General features: G+C 40.3%; 2 protein-coding genes across 15 annotated transcripts in view; one reads left to right on the forward strand and one right to left on the reverse strand.

The window, feature by feature from the left end:
• Nucleotides 1-1,419: 1,419 nt before the first annotated feature.
• PDSS1 (decaprenyl diphosphate synthase subunit 1) lies at nucleotides 1,420-22,931 on the reverse strand. 6 transcript variants are annotated; one of them, XM_042472795.1, is made up of 11 exons: nucleotides 22,411-22,569; nucleotides 17,693-17,757; nucleotides 14,552-14,672; nucleotides 14,311-14,441; nucleotides 10,788-10,929; nucleotides 8,782-8,893; nucleotides 8,580-8,689; nucleotides 4,337-4,417; nucleotides 4,067-4,180; nucleotides 2,308-2,388; nucleotides 1,420-1,900 (listed from the first exon to the last, which is right to left on the reverse strand). In XM_042472795.1, exons 1-11 carry the CDS (start codon nucleotides 22,567-22,569, stop codon nucleotides 1,760-1,762), a joined length of 1,257 nt encoding a protein of 418 aa, XP_042328729.1. In that variant the 3' UTR covers nucleotides 1,420-1,759. The 6 variants fall into 6 exon arrangements, 5 of the variants coding, with proteins under 5 accessions (XP_042328729.1, XP_042328728.1, XP_042328727.1 ...); XM_042472794.1 differs by having other exon boundaries at nucleotides 17,693-17,760; XM_042472793.1 differs by lacking the exon at nucleotides 17,693-17,757 and having other exon boundaries at nucleotides 22,411-22,532.
• Nucleotides 22,295-23,336, forward strand: part of LOC121933287 (protein adenylyltransferase SelO-like) — a 46,721-nt gene continuing 45,679 nt past the window's right edge. For 5 of the 9 annotated variants that reach the window (XM_042472781.1, XM_042472791.1, XM_042472785.1 and 2 more), the window contains exon 1: nucleotides 22,827-22,961. Coding sequence is in view for 1 of the 9 variants with exons in the window: in XM_042472787.1 (XP_042328721.1) it covers nucleotides 22,310-22,320 (11 nt within the window). In the remaining 8 variants the exon portion in view is untranslated. Of the gene's footprint in view, nucleotides 22,321-22,667; nucleotides 22,962-23,336 lie in introns of those variants that run through there. The other 4 variants (XM_042472783.1, XM_042472790.1, XM_042472787.1 and 1 more) reach the window with 3 other exon arrangements.

Below are 23,336 nucleotides of genomic sequence, written 5' to 3' on the forward strand. Positions count from 1 at the left end.
GTATGGACATCTGATATTTTCTTCTCCAGTCTTAGCAGACTCATCAGGGGCATCTGTGAGGCAGAAATTTGTGCCTATCCGTCTTTTGACATGTGATGAGCTGTCCAAACCTATAGTGCTGATCTAGCATAAAATGTGTAAACGTATACACTGGTACCTCGGGTTACGAAATTAATTCGTTCCGCCGCGCCGTTCGTAACCCAATACATTTCGCAACCCGAAAAAGGCTTTCCGCTAGCGCTGGAAAGCCGCTAGCCGCGCTTTCTGTTTGAATTTCGCGCCGAAAAAAACATCGTATCCCGGAACAGTTTTTTCCAATCTAACTTTTTCGTATCCCGGAAATTTCGTAACGCGATCAATTCGTATCCCGGGGTACCAGTGTATCTAAATATGGCTACTGCCACCAGGATCAATTATGAATCCTTTCCCTAACATTTTGTAGCCCTTTGTTTTTACTTGTTACAGAATGACCAGGGATCCTGGTTACAAACCATTGTATTTTCTTGAATGCTTTGTTGCCACTCTTAACATTCCATAACCCTTGGGGTAGGAGTAAACAATCACCAATGACTCTTTAAAATGTTATTTACTTCACTTAAGCTTTGTCCATTTAACTATGAAGGTCTCGTATCCTGCTGAAAGGAAAACTGCATTACTTGGAAGGATTTGCTACTGACTTGTCCACATTCACTGTATGGTGCTGGTGGGGGATGTATGAATACACAGAATATATGGGCCCAGATGAAAGTGAACAATATCAAAGAGGCTTATCCATGCATCTGCTTGAAAGGCGACAATATCAGCTCACCACAGTACATAAACTATCATAACTTATTTTGCTCCTTTTACAAAATGTGCACTTTGACATCTCCATTTTGAGCACGAGGTCAGCTGATGTTTCTGGTTTGTTTGTACAAAACCTGTATTACTTAGATAATCTAAGACAGACTATGAATTAGTAAGGGAATTGTTTCCTTTTTATTTAGTAAAACTTTATTTGGGGTGTTAAAAGCACTACCCTCCTGGGTATTAAACTTTTAAATGATAAAAAGGAGATGTACTGGATGTGTGAAAGCAGTTGCAGTTATTTTCTAGTGTGACATTAAACACTGAAGGAGTCTTTGCCTTCTTACCTTAAATGAACCTAATTATTATTAAATGCTTTTCTTTTGCCTTTTCCTAATTGTTAACATGTTATTTCTGAGAACAATTAGCAACCCATAAAATCTCTGTATTCCCTTTATAAATTGGAACATCTCTTAATCTGTATATAGCCTGTTTACAAAATTTTATGTACAGTCTTTTATAATAAACCAATCTCCTTACATTTTCTGGATACTCTGAAATTCTAATAGGCAATTAGGTCACTCAAGCTATTTGTTGTAGTCCCAGCACACACCAGGGATTACAGAAGTGAGGTTTTCAACACATTGATTGTATTTATTCATTGTGGCCTTCAGTGTCAATACAGAACTATGTAAACAGTGCCCACGTGAAACAAGAACCCTCCTCATAAAAAAACAACACACAGGCACAGGGCATTGCTACCAGTTTAACAGATCATGTTTCATCATTTTGTATGGCTTCCTTCAATAAAACATTTTTACTTCATATAAATCCTAGTTATATTTCTTTCAGTGAGGATAACTGCTTTTTAAAAAAATGGTTACAGTTCTGGAAGCAAGCCAAGATGTTCTGCAACTGTAGTTTTAGGCACAGTCTGGTAAATTAGCTGCCAGAATGAATGGAAGGTGATGTATCATTTGTCTCGGGAGAGTACAATTTCTGCCAGCTGAACAAGGGCATCTCTTTCAGGGGATGGTCTGAGCTTGCTGATCTCTCTGACTGCTTCATGGCAGTAGCGTTGGGCGAGGTAGGTTGTCTGTTGTATACCTCCGCTCTAAAGGAAAAAAAAGTGATGCAGATTTATCAGTGGACAATACATGGCTTTTTTGCTCAATCTTTTCTACTTCCTCATTTTTGCAATTGATTCAAAACTAATTTTATCAGAAGCATTTGTCATTATTAGTGCTGTAATTTAACATCTTAGACTTCATCTGCACTACAGAAATCATATGAGGCAAAGCGGTTAAAGTGGTGTCACAGATACAGCCTTAGACAACTAAATTAGTATAAAATTTTAAGTACATTTAAGAACAGTGATAGCCTGCATGTTTGCTTTGTTAAATTTCCATGGTATTGAGAGCAGAAAGCTAGAGTCTTTTTCAAAGTACATAGATACAGCTTAAAACTATAAAGCAAGAACTCTACTGAATGCCACTAGTTTTTATGTTATTCTTTTCTTACCTGTAAAACATATTCCTGGGCACGTTGGATATCTCCTGGCAAACTGAATCGCCTCATTATCATTGCATTAATTTCTGGAAACTAAGTTAAACAAAGTACAAAGATTAATTCTGACTCCTCAAAAAATCTTCACAACCAATAGGAGAAGAAGCAAACTTATCTACTCTGAGGTATAACACTGTGTTCAAAACCAACATTGGGGAATGTCTTTTCAGCCTGTTGCTTCTCAGTACATGTAGGCGAACAATGTCCTCACAAAAGGTAACCCCAAACTTTGCCATTTAAATATATATGTAAATCATGTTAACTAAGATCGATACTTCTGTAAACATCATTTATATAACTAGTATTTAACTTCACAGATGCTTTAATTCAGTTTTGAGGGTATGTAATATATTTAGAAAGAAAGAGGGAATGGTTATCTTTACACCTGGTTGGATTGAAAACTGTTCCCACTGGATTACAACAGGTTTGGGAAAGTGCAGTCAAGGGCTCCCTGCACTTCCAGAAAGTGTGTGTGTGTGTGTGGGGGGAGGGGGATCAAAATAAATTGGCCCAAAATGTCCTGCAGGGGGCATGAAGGCAATTCTGCCATGTTTTTGGCCTTGGGGGAAATGTTTTTTTCAAACAGGAAGTGAATTGGAAATCGTTCACTTACTGGAAGCTTATTTACCATTTTTTTTTTTTAAAAAAAAAGGCCCATTAAAAAAAGCAACCCCTTCCCACAGCAAACACATGGCACAATTGCCTGAACCCATCAACAAATAGGTGCCTAACATATGTTGGTTATTCAGGACTGTGATAAGAATGCAGGAGATTGTAACGTATAAGTGTTGAATGTAACTCTGGCACGTCTAAGGGCTAATTATGCCTCTTGGGTCCGTCTTCAAGCCACCCATCACAATGGCCTTTGCAATTTAGCCACAAATGAGCATAAACACTTCTTTCTGGTTATTAAAAGATTTCCTCCTTAAGCCAACTACCACTGAATCTCAGCAGAAATCTTTAATACCTCCTTTAAAGCGAGCATTTCCTGTTTCTTTTAGAGAGATTTTAGTGGTTTGCTACTGAATTCTGGCAGCACTTGGTGGGGCGGGGGCTGGAGGCTGAATATGGCACAGAAGCCATGTGTTACTCACACCCGATTCAGTAGTTCCTGGATCTCTTTCCACTAATCTAACACATACACCCTGAGCAAACATGTATTTTTCTTGATCCTGATAATACAATCCTATTCTGTAAATTGTTTAAACCAGAGGTTCTCAAACTTGGGGGTAGAAGCCCTAGGGAGGCCCTAAGACTTGGAGGCCCTGATCCCTTCTCCTCTTCTGCTTTTCAAACCTTTTCTTTCCGGGAGGGGAAGAGAAAGGCGAGTAGGAGTAGGAGTGGGGAAACTTACTGGATCATGGCTTCTGATAGGGCCTATCCTAAGCCACCACTACTTCTTCCCTCACCCATCCCATCAATGGCAGGTTCCTGGGGCAAGATGCTGCTGCACGAATATATATATGAAAGTGCAAACAAAAATACACACATTAACCAACCAAAATATTTTTATTCATATACTACCTGAGGGGGAAGTCTCTATAGTGTCCACCCACACATACACACACACGGAGTCACAAGGGTAAAAAGAGAACCACTGGTTTAAACTGATGTTCCTACTAAAGGAAAAGCCTTAAACTGCAGCATAGCCATCATCCTTAAACCAGCTGTACTGTTTAATTTGGGGAGAAGAGAGCATCTTTATTAAACTTACCTGCTGACAGGCAAATAAGACAGGACCGGTGGCTATTCCAAGCTTAAGATCTGCTGAAGTTGGCTTCCCTAACTGCTGAGAACACGATGTAAAATCCAGCACATCATCTATCAGCTGCAAACAGACAACAACCAATTTTATTCCAAACACACTTAACATCTTTTTGTTCTAACAAAGCACCCATGTAATAGTTATAAAATGTTTACTTCCAGTTGATTCCTAAAATTTTCTTCTTATGGTGTTTCTTTAGTTATGTATGATATGCACTACCTGAAATGCTATTCCAATATTTTTTCCATATTGGTATGCAATTTCATGAACTTTTGGATCAGGGCAGGCTAGAATAGAAACCTGAAAGAGAAACAGAAGAAAACACCTCATTAGTGTCCTCTGTTCATGGACCGTAAACAGCTGAAGAAAGAGAAGGCCTCATTAGCTGCATTCCTGACCACCTCCAGCACCTGTTTACATGTTCAGACACGGATAAACCTAGGCCTATTAAAAAAAAAATCATGAAGCCCAACAGAACTGCACCAGGAAATAAATTTATGCTCTGAATATAGATTGGCTATATTAAATATTTATTATGGCCATATCTTTACCAAGGCAGAGGATGAACAAGGAAACACAGAATTATGACTGCAATCTGACTGTCCATTACTAGCACAATAACAATTTGATCTGATCACTATGTACTGGGAAAATGGGGTGTAAAGGAGAGTGGTATATGTACAGCTTGCTGCATCACTAACAACCTGGAAGTCACTGGCCAAAAATTACAACGTGGTCACAGCAATAACAGTATGAAATTCAGGAAATGCCCCTACAACACAGGGATGCCAAATTCATGGAATTACAGCAAGGATTGCTAAAGCTACAGTATCCATCATATGAAGAAGAAAAAAAATGAATAAGGCAAAAACTGTACCCAGGACTAATCAATTATAAAACAGACTGAAGACAGAAAATGACAGAACCCCACTAGTGGTCATATAAAGCTCCCAGTTGAGACCACTCTGAACTGCAACCTATTCTGGACAACAATGCTATTCTCTCAAAAACTTGGTGGCAGGCCTTTAGTTACCTACAGATAGCCTCCCAAACTCAGTCACTTACCTACAGGAGGACAAACAACATAGATATGGAGACAAACCCAAATGCCAACTGCCCACACATGTATTCAGGAAATATTATCTGAGGACCTAATGACATCATGCATAATATTAGAGGGACTTTCACTTGCTCATCCTTTAATGTGATACATGCCATCCTCTGTCAGCAATACCCTTCAGCACTCTACACTGACAAACAGTCTAGTCTCAGTCATAAGGAGTGAGAATACACAAAAACTGGTTGCAGAACACTTCAGTCTTCCTGGGCATTCCATCTTGGACCTCAGAATAGTGGTCCTTGAACAAAAAAACTACAAAGGAAGATTGGAAAGAGAAATGGCAGAATTGCAATATATTCTCAAATTCCAATCCATCAATGGCAGGTTGAACAGTGACAATGATTTCCTGCCATATTACACATACTAACATTATCTAACATATTATAACCCAGCGTCATGAGGGCTCTATTGGCCAGTTCATCACATCTCCTTTCCGGTTCCCAAAGTACATTCCAATACTCCCACCACCATTCATATGGTTATATTTACTTACCTTGACTTTAGGCCACATTCTGCCTTTGTCCCCCCAAAGACCATTGTTAAAACTGTCCTTGTCACCTCATCTCTATACCCACAACTTTTGTATTTTTATTGTTGTTCTTACACGCAGCCTGCTTATACATCCTGGACCCTCCATGCATCTAAGGAAGTAGACTCAAATCTACAAAAGCTCTTGCTACCAGCTTCTTTCTTTCAGATAGTCTCGAAAGGTGCTACAAGATCCTTTTGCAATGTGATTTCATGTTGCAGTTGAATTTGTTTCCTTATACAAAGAGAATTTGTTCACGAAATAGTACACACTAGAAATGCTTGTGGTAAATTGGCGATTGTCTTGTCTATAGTTGTTGGAAGCAGTTCTTTGCAAGATTCTGCATAGACCTCACACCCCTGTAGCAATCTGGTCTTGTGATGATCTTTTAGACTATTAAAGACCTCTTTGACTATTAAAACATTTCTTAGGCCCTCTTCAGACGGGCCTTTGCAGTGCCCCCGTCACGTGCTAGGGGTTGGCCGAGGGTGCACCGCCCATACTGGCCCCACCCTAGCACGTGACGGGGTGTCAAAATGGCGGCGCCCTGTACACATGGGCGCCGCCATTTTGACGCAATGGACACAGCGTCCACATGCTGCATGTATGCCATTGGCCCACTGGGGTGTCACAAGAAGAACCTGCTTTTTAAGGGTTCTTTTTGCTGCGCGAGGGAGCCGTGCAGTTTGTCTGCTGCGGCTCCCTCGTGCAGCGAAGCAAGGCATGGATAGACCGCCCTTTTTGGGCGGTCTGTATCCCGCCATGGACTATTAAAACAGTCAAATACAGCAAATCGTTTCTACAGATACTATTCAGAAGACTAGTTCGTATTGCTAAATCCCTATCTTATAACAAGAAGCTGCACAAATTAATACAGAACAATATTCAAACCAATCATTCCAGTTGCTACTGAATGGGTTGGCATCCTGTAAATATTGAGAGGCCTTTCTCAGAGCTTCTAACTAAATGATTAAGAATTCATCTATTATGACTGTTCAATTTTATTTCAGCAAAAAAATTAATCATAAAATGCAATTTCAACATTTCTCAATACATATTTGTTGCAATCACTCTCCATATATCACATTCTAGGTGACACGTTAAAGTTTAATGGCTAAATGAATTACTGTATATATACACATGTATTAGTCTAGATATTCTGGTCAAAAATTTGACCTCCCAAAAACCTGGGTTGACTTATCCCGCGGTCAATGTAACTACAGTCAACCCTCTATATCCATAGATTTTTTAAATCCACTGATTCAACTGTCAATGGCTTAAAAATAGAAGAGGCACCAATCACTCTATTCTCTCCATTGCAGCACTGCTTCTGATCTTTTTGAATGCCTGCGAAGCAAAGGGGAGTGGGGTGACTGCTCTGTGGCACTTTTCCTCAAAGGAGCACCAAGAGGAACCGGGCTTAGAAATATTTGAATAAGACAGCTGTGTATGTTTGTCAGCTTTTCTGAGTTAAAATAACATGAAGTTATCACATTAAAGTTAAATAATCACAGCTAACATAATCACTATTTGCTTTGCTTTGTCTTTTTATCGTTTCTGACCAGTGTGCATTTTCTTAGCCCTGTCTGTGCCTGGTTGCCCTCCCCACAAATTGCATAACCACCATTTACTGTAGTTCCCTCCTTATCCATCCAGCTTTTAGGGTGAGCACACAGGCCTGCCTTAAGTTCTTTGGCGTTGTTTTCCTTTGCTTCATTCTTTACATCCTAATTTTGGCCTCAAAACCTGCCCTTGACTTTAGTTTTAGATAAAACCTGAGGTTTGCTATTAGTGGCATTAACTCCTAGAACTAGAAAGTCTTGTGTATCAAAAATTAAGTATGTATAGTAGATCTTTACCAAAAATCAAAGCAAATAGTTGGGTATCTGGAAGAAACCAATAAACTAGCCATTCAGTGGCCAAAGGAGGCAAATTAAAATTAAAAACATAACCTCACGAACAGCAGAATTCTGTTCAATTGTATATCACTTGAAGGATTCAGTTAGTAATTTTTCTTAAGTAGATGAATGTAAATGTACAATCTGGAAAGGCTGGATAATACAGTATGTATCAGCTGGTGTTACCCCATTCTCCAAGTATAACTTCCTTACTTGGTATTGACCAAGACCAATCATCAAGATACAGCTTTCTTTACCACACAACTTTTCATTGGATTAGGGCAATGATATACATAAAGGGCGCAAAGCTACTAACTTCATTCCTCCTGCCAGGCCATGGGTAGTATGAAGCTAGCAGGCTGCATTAGTCCCCTAGAAGACCTTGTAACACCCACCACAATAGGTCCGAACAATAAAGGACCCATTTTTCTGGCTGCCAAGTATTCCCCAAAGTTCTCTAGAGACTATAGGGCACAGTTTCACCATATTTTAGGGGGCCCCCCAGCCATTTTAGCCCAGGAAGAAGCCTTAAAAAAGACTTCTGGTTTACTTCCCGGTTTTGTTATTTTTTTAAACCTTCCTGGGCCTAAAATAGCCACCGGAGGCTAAAATTGTGGTGAAAATGCACTCTCTGCCCCGAGAGCATTTGAGGATAATCTTTTGACTTCTCAAAAACAGGGGGGAACCTGATGGCCATAATATGGCCCTAGGGGACTGCACTTTGTCCACCCCTGCTCTTAGGCATAGTACACATTGCAGAAATGCCTGCAAAGTGTTTTTTGGGGGGAGGAGGGGGTTAGTACAGGACCCTAGGAAGTAAATAGATTCTTAAGTTAGCAAAAAAAGGCCCCAAAATCCCATTTCCCATCTCTGCATCATGGTATATGAACAACAGGAAAGACAGAACGTACATACTGCTTTACAGCTGTTTGCTATAAGACTTGCCGTCTTCTTAAAGGTTTTCTCGAGGTAGTGAGCAAATCTCTCATTTTCATTTTCTTTGGAACCCAGCTGAAGAAATTCACCTATAAAAGAGGAGATTGCTGATGATATCCAACTAGTTGTCAAAAAGATATTGTCTTCACATTTTGCTAGATATGTTATTAAAAATCCTTACCACGCACTAGATCCTCAATAACCTGTGTTAGCACAGAAACAATGGTGGCATTTCCAATACGTGCTAAAGCTACAGATGCTACAGCAAGGATAAAATCGCCAGCTAGGACTGCCTGCAAAAGAATACATGCTTTAAAAAACAACACAGCCTCTTTTTGGTTTTGGCAGCACATAACATAATTACCCAAATATGTTTACTACTACTATAGAAAAAGAGGTCAGTCCAAATGTTACCTATTAGGAGGTGAAGTGTACTTTTTAAAAATTGGTTCATATTAATATTTATCATTCTTTTTTTCTTGAGGTCCAGGAACAGGACCGAAGCCATGTCACTTAGCTCAGATGAATTAGGGCAAATGTGAACCCAGCAGGAAATCACTATAATATGGTCCCTTCTTTTCCACCAGATAGCAGTAAAACATAGAGCACAGCACGATCTGGCCGAAGTCCAAACAATGTCTTAATTTGTTTTTAAAATCTAGCCTAGAATACACATTTTTTTACTTCCTAGCACATCTTGTCTCATCTCCCAGTACTCCATAACTCCCAGCCACAACCTAGCTGCCTTCTGTTCTTGAAAGACCAACAGAAAAAGATTAACCAGGTGAGATTACGTTAGGACAAGTACATTCTGGAGCAAAAGCAGCTAAATGGCTTTGCTTATTACTCCTCCTTGTAATGGATGGAGCCACCCACAAGATAATGAAAGGAGATCCTAGATACAAGGTAAGGAATGTTTCCTGAGCAGACTGATAATCTTATCTTCTGTTCAGATACTTTCAGTTATTCTGACCTTCAGCTAATAATCCTATTTTAATTTAAAAGGTGCTATTTTTCAGAGCACTGGATGGTTTAAGTAAAGTAAGTAAAGTAAATACCTTTATTTGTATAGCATACACCTTTACAAAAACTAATCCATATAAAACATAAAATATAAACATCAAATACATTGTAAAATAATACATTGCATTACAGAGTTAAAATTGTCTTAAAAAAACCCCAACAATATGAGGGCCCAGATGAATCTAAACAGGGGTAAGGGGCCAGATACACTAAAGCTTTATAACACTGGTTTGCAAAGCTGAGGATATTCAAGAATAACTGGGGTTCAAATCTATCCTGTAACCCAACCATCGTCTTTACAGAGCTTCCTCCTTATAATTGATGCTTTAAAGGCAAAACAGGCTACCTTTTCAGAAATGTTTGTTTCAGTGTCCCCTAGTAAAAGAGTGATCAGATATGAGTCAGAGTTGTTTGATACCAACCCCAAGTCTTTGTATAAAGCATTTCTTATATCTTTATAAATTGGGCACTCCAATAAGTAATGACTTAGATCTTCAACTGAGTTGGAGCCACATGGGCAAACTCTTCCCAGATAGTCCTTTGATAATGCCCTTGCACCACAGCCGAGGTCATTGACTGACAACGTAGGGCTGTGAAGGCATATCTCTGTTTGAAGTTAATTATATTTTTACATAAGTGAATTTCTTTTCCCTTTTATTATGACTGTCCAAATAACAATGAAGAAGAAACAAAAGCATGTGAGTTTTAATATGCGTGGGGAGAACATTTGTGCTGTTCCTTCCCTAGGAATTAGTTGAAACAAAAAACTTTCAGAAGCTTAGCACAAAACTCAGTTTTATGATTACAGGAATACAGAAAGCAAAGTCTCTACCTAACATATTCACAACACAGCCCTTTTGACATTCCAGTGATTTCACTAAAGTATCTGTTTAAATCTCTCATTAAAATGCTCAACAACTGGAAGTTAAAACCTCTGGCTGCAAGATTTTATGTGTAGCTTTTTTTGGTAAACAGTTATGTATATTTGAGGTGCATAAAAGAGGCACACTTGATTTCATTGGAAATTTAAAAAGATGCTGAGTGGGCCAGCATAGTGCAGTGGTCTGAATGTTGGACAAGGAGTCTAAGAAATGAGTTTGAATCCTCACTCAACCATGGAAACACACCCTCTAAATACAAAACGTTTTGCACAGTTAAACTCACCTTCCTTTCCCCCCAGACCTGATTAACTGTCATTTTTCCTCTTCGTGAATTTGCATCGTCAATTACGTCATCATGAACCAGACTAGCTGTATGAATCATTTCTGCAATTACAGCTATAGAACGCTGGTTGGCTTGCACCTCCCTAAAAGCGGAAAGGGGTGTGGGAGAGAGATCAAGAGAAAATAAGTCATGCATCCTGGGGCATCCTAATCAGCACAGGAAAATAAAGCTTTGAACAGCAAACTTATAAGAAACATTAGTCCCTCCAAGGTTCATGACAAATATTTTGAGGTTCAGTGCCTCCACAGTTAACTTCATCTTCTAGACTTAAACATTAGAATTTGGTCAGTCGGTGGGGGAAAATGAAATACTTCTTCATGGAACATAGGAAATTCTATTTCACAGCATGTAGGACTGGAAACTAACAAAAAAGGCTCTTAAGGTATTACATCAAACCATCCTCCCTGATTTTATTGATGGATATTAGCCACAATTGCTAAAAATTGTATTTCTCATGTTCAGAAGCAGCATGTCTCCAATTGCTAGACAACTATTTCTGTCAGCCTCTGCTTACAAGTTTCTCTAGGGAAGATAGCTGATGAGAAAACTTTTTTTAAAAAAAAAATGGGTCAGACTGGATCATTAGAAAATCCACTTAAAACACTTGACCAGTAAAGTATCGAAGGCTTTATATAGTTCAGAGCTAAGGGCAGAAAGAGTTAACTTGTCCCATGGAACCATATAGCAGAATAATCGTACAGCCCAAAACTACACAGTAGATATAACTCCATTTGCATCTCCAACCTCTGTTAAAATCTTTCCCACAAGCCAAAATGCCTTTCCCTTCTGTCCTGCCACTTTCCGGAATCTAGCTCCTCTGCTGTTCCTCCTTTTTAAAATATGCTTTCTTATTAGCCAGATACATGTGTACCAGAAAAATGGGAATACCTCCTTTAAAAGACAACAATTTGGTGCAAAAGCTTCCGCTGTTACTCCTAGAGTCATATCTGCTGGGTCAACAAACTGATTTCTATCAGGATGACAGAATTCAGGCCTTTTAATTTCTTGTTTTACAGAATTCACTGAAGGGAAGGAGAATACTACACTTTGCAAATAAAAAGATGATTCCCCCTGTGCATAATTTGCTGTGGCATAGCCAACAGAGTATCCTGATAAATCTGGGATATCCACCATAATGAGTCTTTTTCGACTATTATAAACATACTCTCCTGGGATACATTAAATATGCTTTAGTAATGAAGTGCATTACTTGAATTTAGTAATTCAAATATTTAGTAATATTTATTAATGAAGTACAACTTGAGAAGGCCAGTTTGAGTGCTGCACTAGCACTCCTAGTTCAAATCCTCCCTCAGGCATGGAAACCTAACAGCTAACCTTGGGCAAATCACATTCTGTCTAAGAGGAGGCCAATGGCAAGCCTTCTCTACATAAATCTTGCCATGAAATAGAGTCACCATAAGCTGGAGTTGACTTGACAGCACATAACAAATTTAAGGGAAAAAATGAAAAAATATTTCTGTGAATAGATTATTTTGTTTCAAATGTGCTGCTGAACTATGAAACAAAGTCTACTGTCCTACAAAATGAAATGGCTTTATTTGCCAACAGTATTTTTGTAAGAAGAGATGGGAAACAGTTCATACTTTATAGGGTAACAGGCTCCATAGGCCAGCTTGGTCCTTTATCTCATTACGGTTGCCACCAGAGGTTTAAAATATATGGGGAAATAGCCTTGTTTACAAAAATAATGCACTTCATAACAGAGCAGCGTAATTTCCAATCTCTTTATCGGTTTGCAGAAAAATGTAAACTGAAAATAAATTTTAAACATACTTTTGAATTCTTCTCATTACATTATGACTGATGCTTATTATCTTGTAATGAAAACAATGCCAACTTTGGCGCATTACAGATGGCCCAGAAGGGGCAGTCTCGCACCGCTGCTGGTTGCTGCGTCCAGGAACCGCAGCATCCAAACCGCACGGTTCCCGGACGCAGCAAAGAAGGAGCGCGAAAATCGCGCTCCTTCCTTGGTCCCGGAAGAGACACCGTGAGGTGCTAGTCGCGCACTTGCGGCATCACTTCTGCTGTGCGATGTGCAGACGTAAAGCGTCCGCTACATCAAAATGGCAGCGGCCGTGTGGAATGGCCACCGCCATTTTGATGTAGTCATTACGCGCGAGGGGCAAGGCATGTCAGGAAATGCCGCCCCTTGCACGTAATGACGACGCGATGACGGCGCCTCATGGGCCCGTCTGTAACGCGCTTGTTGCTTTCTTCTCAATGACATAAAACAGTAGTCTGCTGTATAGTTAAAGATTTACTTTGCTTAAAAATGCTAATAATTAATATTAATAGGTAAACCTTTGAGCCCCACCTGGAATACTGTGTCCAGTTCTGGGCACCACAATTCAAAAAGGACATTGAGAAATTGGAATGTGTCCAAAGGAGGGCAACTAAAATGGTGATGGGTCTGGAAACCATGCCCTACGAGGAACGACTTAGGGAGCTGGGATGTTTAGCCTGGAGAAGAGAAGGTTAAGAGGTGATATGATAGCCCTGTTTAAATATTTGAAGGGATGTCATATTGAGGCTGGATCCAGCTTGTTTTCTGCTGCTTCAGAGACTAGGATACAGAACAGCGGATGCAAGCTACAGTAAAAGAGATTCCACCTCAACATTAGGAAGAACTTTTGACAGTAAGGGCTGTCCGACAGTGGAACACACTCCTTCGGAGTGTAGTGGAGTCTCCTTCCTTAGAGGTTTTTAAACAGAGGCTGGATGGCCATCTGTCAGGGATGCTTTGATTTGGATTTCCTGCATGGCAGGGGGTTGGACTGGATGGCCCTTGCGGCCTCTCCCAACTCCATTATTCTATGATTCTATAAAATTACCAGATCTGGGCATTACAGTCTGAAACTTTTTCACTTGGCATCATGGCAATATTAGCACTTTCCTACCCACTGAATACATCCCACTTACTAACAGGCCACAAGGCCAGGCTATCTATAAATTGGGGGGAGGGGGGAATTCCAGTTGCTTTATCACCAACGCTGCTACTTAGCAGTCTCCAGGTATATTAGAACACAAAGCCCATCATCCTCTGACATAGGATATGGCAGTAAATACTATGTTGCTGTTCAAGGCTGAACACAGCAGCAACTGCAGGCTTTGTTTCCCTTTCAGCACAAAGCCATGATCTCAGTGGAACTACAATACAGACCTGGATTGTGGCAGCTTCTGTCAAGTTGTGATCTTATCCTGCCAGCCAGGTCTGGGTGCTATCTACCATAAGAGCAAGTTCTCAAGCTGCTGTTTTAACAAGAACATTGATATTCTCTATTGCCTTTGTAGCTCTGTATGTGTTTTAAGCTAAGCACAGAAACAGATGATTGTCATTAACAACGCAATGCTATTTCACTTATCAAATCAGGTATTTTTTTTAACCACATAAACTAGACAAATCTAGAAGAACTTCAAAAATAAATGTTAGATTTACCCAGAACTATTATGATGAAAATTGCACGCTCTAGCCATTAGCACCACAATCATTGGTCGAAAAGCCTTCCCTTTTCCGTCAAAATAATATTCACACATTTCTCTAAGCTCTGTAGTAGATGCCTGTAATTCCTGTAAACAAACACAAAAGCAATTATGGGTAGTTGCTCTAGTAGTATAAGTGGATTAAATACAAGTAGATTGAGTCTCTTTTGTGGAATGACCCTCTAAGAGAGCCTTACCTTTCGAATATCTTCATAGAGATTTTTCAAATCTTTCCTTCCGAGTTTAAAAGGATCTCTGTATTTTTCATCACTGACCACTTTACCACAGCTGTGCGTTCTCACTGTTGTGTGATGAAATCTGGCAAACAGTATTAAAATAATTCAGACTGTTGAAATGCAAGAGAAAAGGATTCAAAACACTGACACAGTTTTGCTAGTTTCAAAATGGTTGTTAAATTCTGAATATCTGAACGCACAAGGACGAGAAACCATAATTTCTTCCATGTTAATCATAAGGATCAAAAATGTCATTCCATACTTAACGGCATCTTAGAATGAACAAAATATAACCACAAATCTGTTTTTATTGAAACAAGAAAGGCAACATACTTGACGAATCAACAGCTTTGCATGTGAGCATACCCAATTTTTTTAACTCTTTGATCAGTCTTGATGCTGGACACAAGACAAGCTTGAAGTCTATGCATCTGTTTGGTGAATTCATAGAAGTCTTAGAAGTCAAAGGCAAAATGAGCAGCCAAAGGCTGTTCCTGCATTGATCCGCGCAGAACCATGGCAACCACATAGGCCTGGTTATGATTCGGGCTGCCGCTGTGGTTCCAAGTGGTATGCCGCCAAAGAGTGGACTTTCTCCACTCCTTTCATAGCCAGCTTTTCCCAACCTGGTGCGCTCTCTGCATGGCTTCTGGCTGCGTTTGGGGCATGCATTGTCTAAACGCCACACCCCCAACACAGCTCAAAGCTGGCACTTTTGGCCCATCTGCTTCAGGCCTTGGCTTCTGTCACTATCAATACAGTTTGATTATCTCTTATCTGAAATGTTTAGGACCAGATGTGTTGTGTATTTCAGATTTTGGAATACCCGTATTTGCATATAGGTACATAATAAAGAGATATCTTTGAGATGGGACCCAAGTCCAAACACAAAATTCATTTATGTTTCATGTGCACATTATACACATAACGTGAAGGTAATTTTATTCATGATATTTTTAATGTTGTAGTGTGTGAAACAAAATTAGCGTACACTGAACCATCAGAAAGCAAAGGTGCCGCTACCTCAGTCATCCTTGAAAAAAGTTTTGGGTTTTTGGCGTATTTTGGATTTCTGAATAAGGGAGGCTCAACCTGTACATAATTCTTACTTGGTGCCATCCGTTACTATTTACTTGCATTCATCGACATAAGGAGCAAACAAGAAAATAACTAAGATCTTAAGAGTACAGAAACTCAGAAGGTATATAAAAGTAAATAATGTCCATGATTAACATCTGTAAAACATAATGTGTAAAAATAAATAATGACCACAATTCTAAGGTAATTCTACTTAGTTACCTTAGTTATGTAGCTAAGTAGTATCTCCCTGACTAACCCCTACAATCTGGAATCACAGGACAAAAGTTGCTGTGAGTGATGGGGGTCTCTTCCCCTATTGATGGGGATGCAGCAGACTGACGTTTCCACTCCCCTCTTGTGAGCAATCTCTAATGTGGCATTCAGAAGCAGGGTCCCTGTTACAATTTCTCTTTGCACTGGAGACTGCTGAATCCCAATCAACAGGAGAGAACAGACCTCTGTTGCCCACAGTAGCTGCTGCCTGCTAAGTCCAGGTTGAGAGACTTTCACAATCCCTACATATTCTCTGCACTATTTATTTATTTAAGATATTTCTGTGCCACCTCCTAACCTACAAGGGTTCTCAAGGTGACAAATTACCATAATGTAAAGATAATACATTTTAATACACATAAAAATGATAATACAGCTTAAAACACATAAAAATGCTCCCTAAAAATGCTTAAAAGCAATCCAAAAATGTCCTAAAATACAGTTTTAAAACAGTTAAAGCAATTTCAAGCACTGAAGGCCATGCAGAATAGTACTATTTTGACTGCCCACTGGAAGGTCAAAAGAGATAGAAAACATTGGAATTGTGAATACAAACCAGACACAATGCAAACTAGACACAAACATGTGCATTGGTGCAATTGTGAATTCCAGATAATTTGTGACAGGATAATGAAGAATATCCTGTTAAATGTTATTGGACTGCAGCTCCCATAACTTCTGACCACTGGAGGCACTGATGAGAGTTGGTGGGAATTTATTCATTAATTTCAGAGCATTCTTATACTGCTTTTATTTACAAAACCTCCCCAAAGCAGCTTACTATAAAAACAAAAACAATAAAATCAGTTGCTGTCCAACAACATCTGCAAGGCTGTACATTCCCACAGCTCCCAGTTCATGTACTTTTCATTCATTCTAAGGTTATAAAATCTTCTGTTGCTGTACCATTTTTCACTTGTGCACGTTTATGAACGCAGAAGTGAGGATGTGATAAAAGAAGGGTGTTAGTTGCAGCAACTGTGTTAAAGGTGACAATGTACACACCACTATAGTGAGATCTGTAGGAAGGGCAGACTCTAATCTCTATTCATCATAATTTTAATTTGTGTTTGGATTTCTCTCCCTTAGCACTTCATAGCTATTCATACAAGGACATTGTGCCGAACAAGATATTACGCAAGTGCCTGCTTCTTCACATGTTGTTCCTCTCTTTTTTGTCACATCTGATATAAATAACATGAATGTGACATCACAACAGACATTTCCGAATGCCCTTCAGTAATGTGAAATGGAGATGGATATATGCAACACATGTCAACACATCTCATATTTTCTCGTGATATCTAATACTGTATAAAGGTGGAGTAGAGTGAACAGACATTGCATAGCACTACTCCATATCTCCCACAACATATAATTTGATTTTTAATAAAGACAGTTTCATTAGCTTGCTTTTATAACTCCTATATCAGCACTTGGAATCATGCAACCCTATACACTAAACAGTACTGTAATATTTAATGCAGTCAAGAAATGCATTATCTAACCACACATCTAGAGAAGTGGAAGGCAAAGTGTAGCCATTTTCCTAGGCCCTCAAAACACCTCAGCAGCTGAAAAACTTTTTGGGGAAAAGTGTTTTTAAAAAAACAGAATCCTAGGGAGCATGGGGGTCTTTCAGTTGTGTTGGTGGGCACACCAGGATGCTTTAGATCCAAGAGAGGACTTTAAAAAAAAAGGAAGTAAATTTGCAAGGGCAAATATACAGCACTTTGAGTTTTAACTTACCGTGAAAATATACTGTGCTTTCGTGGAAAGGATAAAGATAAACTTCCCTTCAGAAAATCTGATGTCTGCTTGCAAAAGGATAGGAAAACAGAAGTCAGTGTTGATTTAAAAATCATGTTATTTAACATGGCCTTGCAAACAATGTTATAAATGTTACATGCCAGTCTATTGCATTAACCTGTTAGTTATCTGTAGTGCAGCAACAGGTTCAGGCAGACAGACTTGCCACTCAGTACACACAAGGAACTATTTACAATGAAAGATGTCCCCATTTTACTTCCTCATATTTTTTATTGTTCATTGCTTCCTCCTGCAGGTGTTATAAAAGCAAAGCTGCAAAAGGAGTTTTGCAATCTCTTTCCCTATGTAGTCATCCTGAATCTACAGTACAGCTCTCCTGTGGGACTAAGCTGAAAGATGTTACACAAAGTCTGAGGCTGCCAAAAATCTTTGGGCAAAAATGTGGGTTCATGACACAAGAAGCACTGCATGGAGTTATGCTTCATGTCATCTCAACATTTGGTGGTATACTATATGGCACAGGGCCTTTTCTGTGATGACACCTTGCTCCATCCCTTTTCTGCTGGCCTTTCAACAAGCAGTGTTACTATCAAGGGCATGAGGGATTCTTTCATCTGCAAAACTGAGTATGTCATATACCTTATGTTTTATTACTTCCTTGATATTCACATAAGCGGCTAGATTTTGTGAAGTACTGTACTTTTATTTAGTTAGTTAGTTATTTTGTATGGTGCTTTTCTCCCAAACTGAGATCCAAAGGATGTATACATGAAATGGTGAAGTCCAAGTTCCAGAGTATTAATACTATCAAGCTTAGTATTAACATTCCCAGAAACACATGTAAAGCAGCCACTGGGTTCATAGGATTCCTCAACGACTCTCTAGAACAACAGTCTTTGGAATAATCTGTCTGAATCCTCTCACCAGATTTTCAAAATTTGCTCATATTCACAACATCTACATCATAAAGTAACGGAGACTTCCAATGTAGATTTGAAATTAACTGTTTTATAATTTTCTCTTCCGGTTTTAGCTTCATCCAGAGAGACCTAGAAAGAAACCTCTCATCCCAAACCTACTATTAAGAAAAACTGTATAATCTAACAGCCTGCTTTACAGAGAGTCAAACCATTGATTCATCTAGCTCAGTTTTTGTTGACATTGACTGTCAGTCGTTCTCCAGTGTTTCAGGCTAATTTTTTCCTAGCTCTAGCAGGATATTAGGGGTTAAATCTAGAGCCTTCTACATGCAAAGTACAGGCTCTGCCCCTGAACTACAACTTCTGAGAATCCTCTTCTCACATCAGTGCTTCCTTCTCTAAACATCTGGTTTATATACAGAAACTCTGCATTAGAACTGAATGTAGCAGAAACAGGAGGTATTAATATTCTTCAGCAGCTTTTGTATTTGTCTCTTGCCAGAGGAGGTCATTCCTACAAACATAATCACAAAGTGACCACACTGGCTCAGGCTTCCTCCTCATACCCACCAGTTCTGGCTTGCATGAAGCCAGAACTTCACATCATGTCTGAACAGGGGGGATTCTGTCTTAACAACAAAATTGTTGTCTGGTTTAACAAAGAGCTTCTGAGATTATATTCTGGAAAATCTGGTATAATGTAAGTCAGAAATGAAACATCACAGCAACACATCTGGAGTAAGGGAAAAGTTGTTGTTGTGTGCTCCACAGTGACCCTATTGTGGTTTTCTGGGGCCCGGGGAAGTACTAGGTCTGACGCTTATTCACATGTAATTTATGAATCTTGGAACAATAATTCACATTAAGCAAAAGTGTTTCTCTAAATATTTAAGCTTACTTAACCGAAGAGCACTGAGTTATTCCCTTATGTCCCTGCTCAGCACCTCTCAAAAAACCAATCACAAGTTACTACCAATATTCTGGAAGGCTGTATGTTTGTATAACATTTATGTAATGGGTTGTATAATATTTTGCAATGCACAGAAATTATGGGATGTCTGTTTTATTAACTCTGTTCTCATGCTATTCCTGTACCCTGGTGCAAGCAACCACTATTACACACCCAAGAGGCTTCTGTTTCAAAGCTGCTTTCTGAATGGACCTTTATATATTGCACAGGACACTGACCTGAGCCAACCATCATAAATATCTAAACCTTATTTGGATTGATATCCAGGCTACTGGCCAATATCCAGACCACTACTGGATCAAAGGTTCCATTGCCACAATGGAGAAAATGGAAATCACCTCCTTGCAGAATCTCAAAGAAAAAGATCAGCACAGAATTTTGCATTATTGCACAATGGAGCAGCAATCCTCCAGCACTACTTTTTGCAACCTGCCCAACAAATAGGAGCAATGCTTTGAAATATCATATGAGAAACAGAGAATTTGATTCACTAATAAGAAAAATACCTCTGACTCCAAACCTAGAGTATGAGGCAGATGAGGCAGAGAGCCATTCCATGCCACCTTGATCTCTCTGGAAGCAAAGGCAGGATACAATAACTGAAACATATTGTATTTGAAGATGAAATTGTAACTTTAACTAGTACAGTACAGGTTGAGTCTCCCTTATCTGGAATTCTGAAATTCAAAATGCTCAAAAATTCCAAAATTGCCTACACGGATGGCTGAGACAGTGACACCTTTGCTTTCAATGAATGCCAGTTTCATGTCCCAAATCATTAAAAATATTGCTTATAAAATTACCTTTGGGCTATGTGTATAAGGTGCACTTGTTGTTCTTCTGTGTCTTCAGGCCATTTCTGATTTATGGTGAACCTATCCTGGGGTTTGTTTGTTTTTTTGCAAGATTTGTTCAGAGGAGGTTTGCCTTCCCCTGTGGCTGAGAGAGAGTGGGTTTCATGGCTGAGCTGAGAATCGAACCCGTCCCCAGATTCCTAGTCCAACACTCAAACCATAACATACACATTATATGTAAATGAATTTCATGTTTAGATCATGTCCCGTCTCCAAGATATCTCCTACAGAGGGCCCTTGGTATCCCAGTGATGCCCAAACTCTGGCCTTTCAGGTATTTTGGACTCCGGCTCCCAGACCATTGGCCAAGATGACTAAGGCTTCTGGGTACTAAAGTCCAAAACACCTGGAGGACCTGAGTTTGGGAATCACTGCGCTAAGGTTTGATTCCAGGACTCCCCCATGGATACCAACCTCCATGGATACTCAAATCCCATTAAATACAGTGGCATAATAACATGGTGTTCTTTATATAAAATGGCAAAATCAATGTTTGTTTTTTGGAATTTATATATTTTTGAATGTTTTCAAGTTATGGATGCTTGAATCAATGGATAAAAAAGTCTGTGGATATGGAGGGCTGACTGTATTATATATACAAATATTCCAAAATCTGAAAAAATCCAAAACCTTTCTGTTCCCAAGTATTTTGGATAAGGATGACTCATCCTTGTATGGTCAGCAGCTCCTATAGATGTGTCTTCTCTAAACTGGTCAGATTCTCTTTTATAGCTGCTCCATGCTAGGGTTAATCATCACAATGGCTTCTGAAAGCAAAGGTTCATTCTGCAAGGCACACCTGTGTGTAAATTAACACCAATTTTCTCTGTCCACCCTCATTTTATGGGGTGACCACAACTTACTTCCTCACTATATAAGAAATGAATGAAACTTCCCTATTTGCAACATGACCATGCAGAGTTCTGTAAGTCTTGCCTGAAGGCGAAACAGCATGATGTAGCAGTTTTAACCTTGTACTATGGCTGCATCTGCACTGCAGAAATAATCCAGTTTGATACCACTTTAACTGCCATGGCTCCATGCTATAAGAGCCGGTGTGGCATAATGGTTTGATTGTTTGACTATAACTCTGGAGACCAGGGTTCGATTACTAGCTTGGCCATGAAACCCACTGGGTGATCCTGGGCAAGTCACACTCTCTCAGCCTCAGAGGATGGCAATTGCAAACCTCCGCAGGGGAAAAAAACATGCCAAGAAACCCCATTATAGGGTCCCCTTAGGGTCGCTATAAGTCAGGAACGACTTGAAAGCACACGACAGCAAGAACAACGTTTTGGAAGGAGGGAAATTCCCAAAAGACAGCCCATTTGGCTTAGCAGTTTGAGTGTTGGGACTCTGAAGACCAGGGTTTGATTCCCAGCTTGGCCATGCAAACCTACCTGGTGCCCTTGGGCAAGTCACACTCTCTCAGCCTCAGAGGCTGGCAAGCACCCTCTGAAGAAGCCTGTTAAGAAAACCTCATAATAGCTTCGCCTTAGGGTTGCCATAAGTTGCAAAAAGCCTCACTGAGAGCCTCTGGAGACCAGGATTTGAATCCCAGCCCAGTTATGAAAGCCCATTGGGAGACCTTGGGGCGAGTCACACTCTCTCAGCCTCTGAAGAAGCTTAGGAAAAGAGATTGCACCTCAACATTAGGAGGAACCTGTTTGTTAAACAGAGGCTGGGTGGCCATCTGTCAACGGGGGTGCTTTGACTGAGAGTTCCTGCATGGCAGAATGGGGTCGGACTGGATCAGGGCCCTTGGGGTCTCTTCCAACAAACAACAACTTCATGCCACCGCAACTTAAAGCGGTTCCAAACCTGGTTATCTCTCCAGTGTAGATGCAACCCAATGCGCCCCATGTATGTCGGCTTTCCTCCCCGTCCCCACATGCCCCATTCATTCCTCCCTCCATGACCTCCATTCGCCCGGGCGAGGCAGCTTGTCCTTACCGGCGCCTTCCCCCCCTCAGCCGCCGCCGCCTCCTCCTCCTCGGCGGCTCTCTTCCTGCCTCCAGCCCAGGCCAGGCTCCTCCAAGGCCCGGGCAGCGCTTGGGCGCAATGGCAGCAGCAGCCAGGCCACCGCCGCCACAAGGCCGCCGCCGCCGCCATGCCTCTCTCCCTCTCTCTCTCTCGCTCCTCCTAACAGGGCGGCGAAGACCGACTAGGCCCGCCTCGTCGCCTCGCCTCGCCTCAGCCCAAGCCGCGATGCCGACCCGGACGCGGAAACCTAGGCCTCGGGCGATAGGAATAATAAAAAAGCCGAGGCCTAGTTGAGGCCTAGTCGTCGCCAAGTCCGCCTCCTTTCTTGAGGCCCAGGCGGCTCCTGAGGCGAGGGAGTGGCGGGGAGGAGGAGGAGGAGGAGGAGGCTGGCCCTGAGGGGGAAAAGCCAGGCCAAGGTGCCACCAGACTAGGCCCAGAAGGGAAAGGGAAGCAGGGACGCCCTCACACTCTCCATATCCCATATATAACATGTCTATATTGTAAAGAAGAGGCAGTGTGATGTATGTGTGGCGTAAAAAGCTGTATTGCTTTTCTATGTCTGGTATAAAAAGTACAGTATATATGTATATATATATAGAGTGAGTAGACACTGATATATGTGTGGTGTAAAAAGCTTATTGCTTTTATACGTGGTACATGTGTGGTATAAAAAGATATATATATATATATACAGTATATATATATATATATATATATATACACACACACACACACACACACATAGGAGAGACAGTTGGTACGTATATGTGTGCTATAAAAATCTTACTGCTTTTATATGTGTGCTGTAAAAAGCTTATATACACACACACACACATACAGTTGGCCCTTCTTATACATAGATTTTTTTATACATGGATTCATGCATCCACGGTTTG

Source organism: Sceloporus undulatus, chromosome 6 (assembly GCF_019175285.1).
Source record: "Sceloporus undulatus isolate JIND9_A2432 ecotype Alabama chromosome 6, SceUnd_v1.1, whole genome shotgun sequence".
NCBI classification, from domain to species: Eukaryota; Metazoa; Chordata; class Lepidosauria; order Squamata; family Phrynosomatidae; genus Sceloporus; species Sceloporus undulatus.

What these genes read in the sequence shown, in the direction of transcription:
- PDSS1 (XM_042472794.1), bottom strand. Translation starts at nt 22,569, where the DNA reads ATGGCGGCGGCGGCGGCCTTGTGGCGGCGGTGGCCTGGCTGCTGCTGC. An exon ending in AAGCACAGTATATTTTCACG is followed by an intron (nt 14,673 to 17,692) that starts GTAAGTTAAAAC and finishes ACTGTTTGCCAG; the next exon opens with ATTTCATCACACAACAGTGA. An exon ending in TATTGAGGATCTAGTGCGTG is followed by an intron (nt 8,690 to 8,781) that starts GTAAGGATTTTT and finishes CCTCTTTTATAG; the next exon opens with GTGAATTTCTTCAGCTGGGT.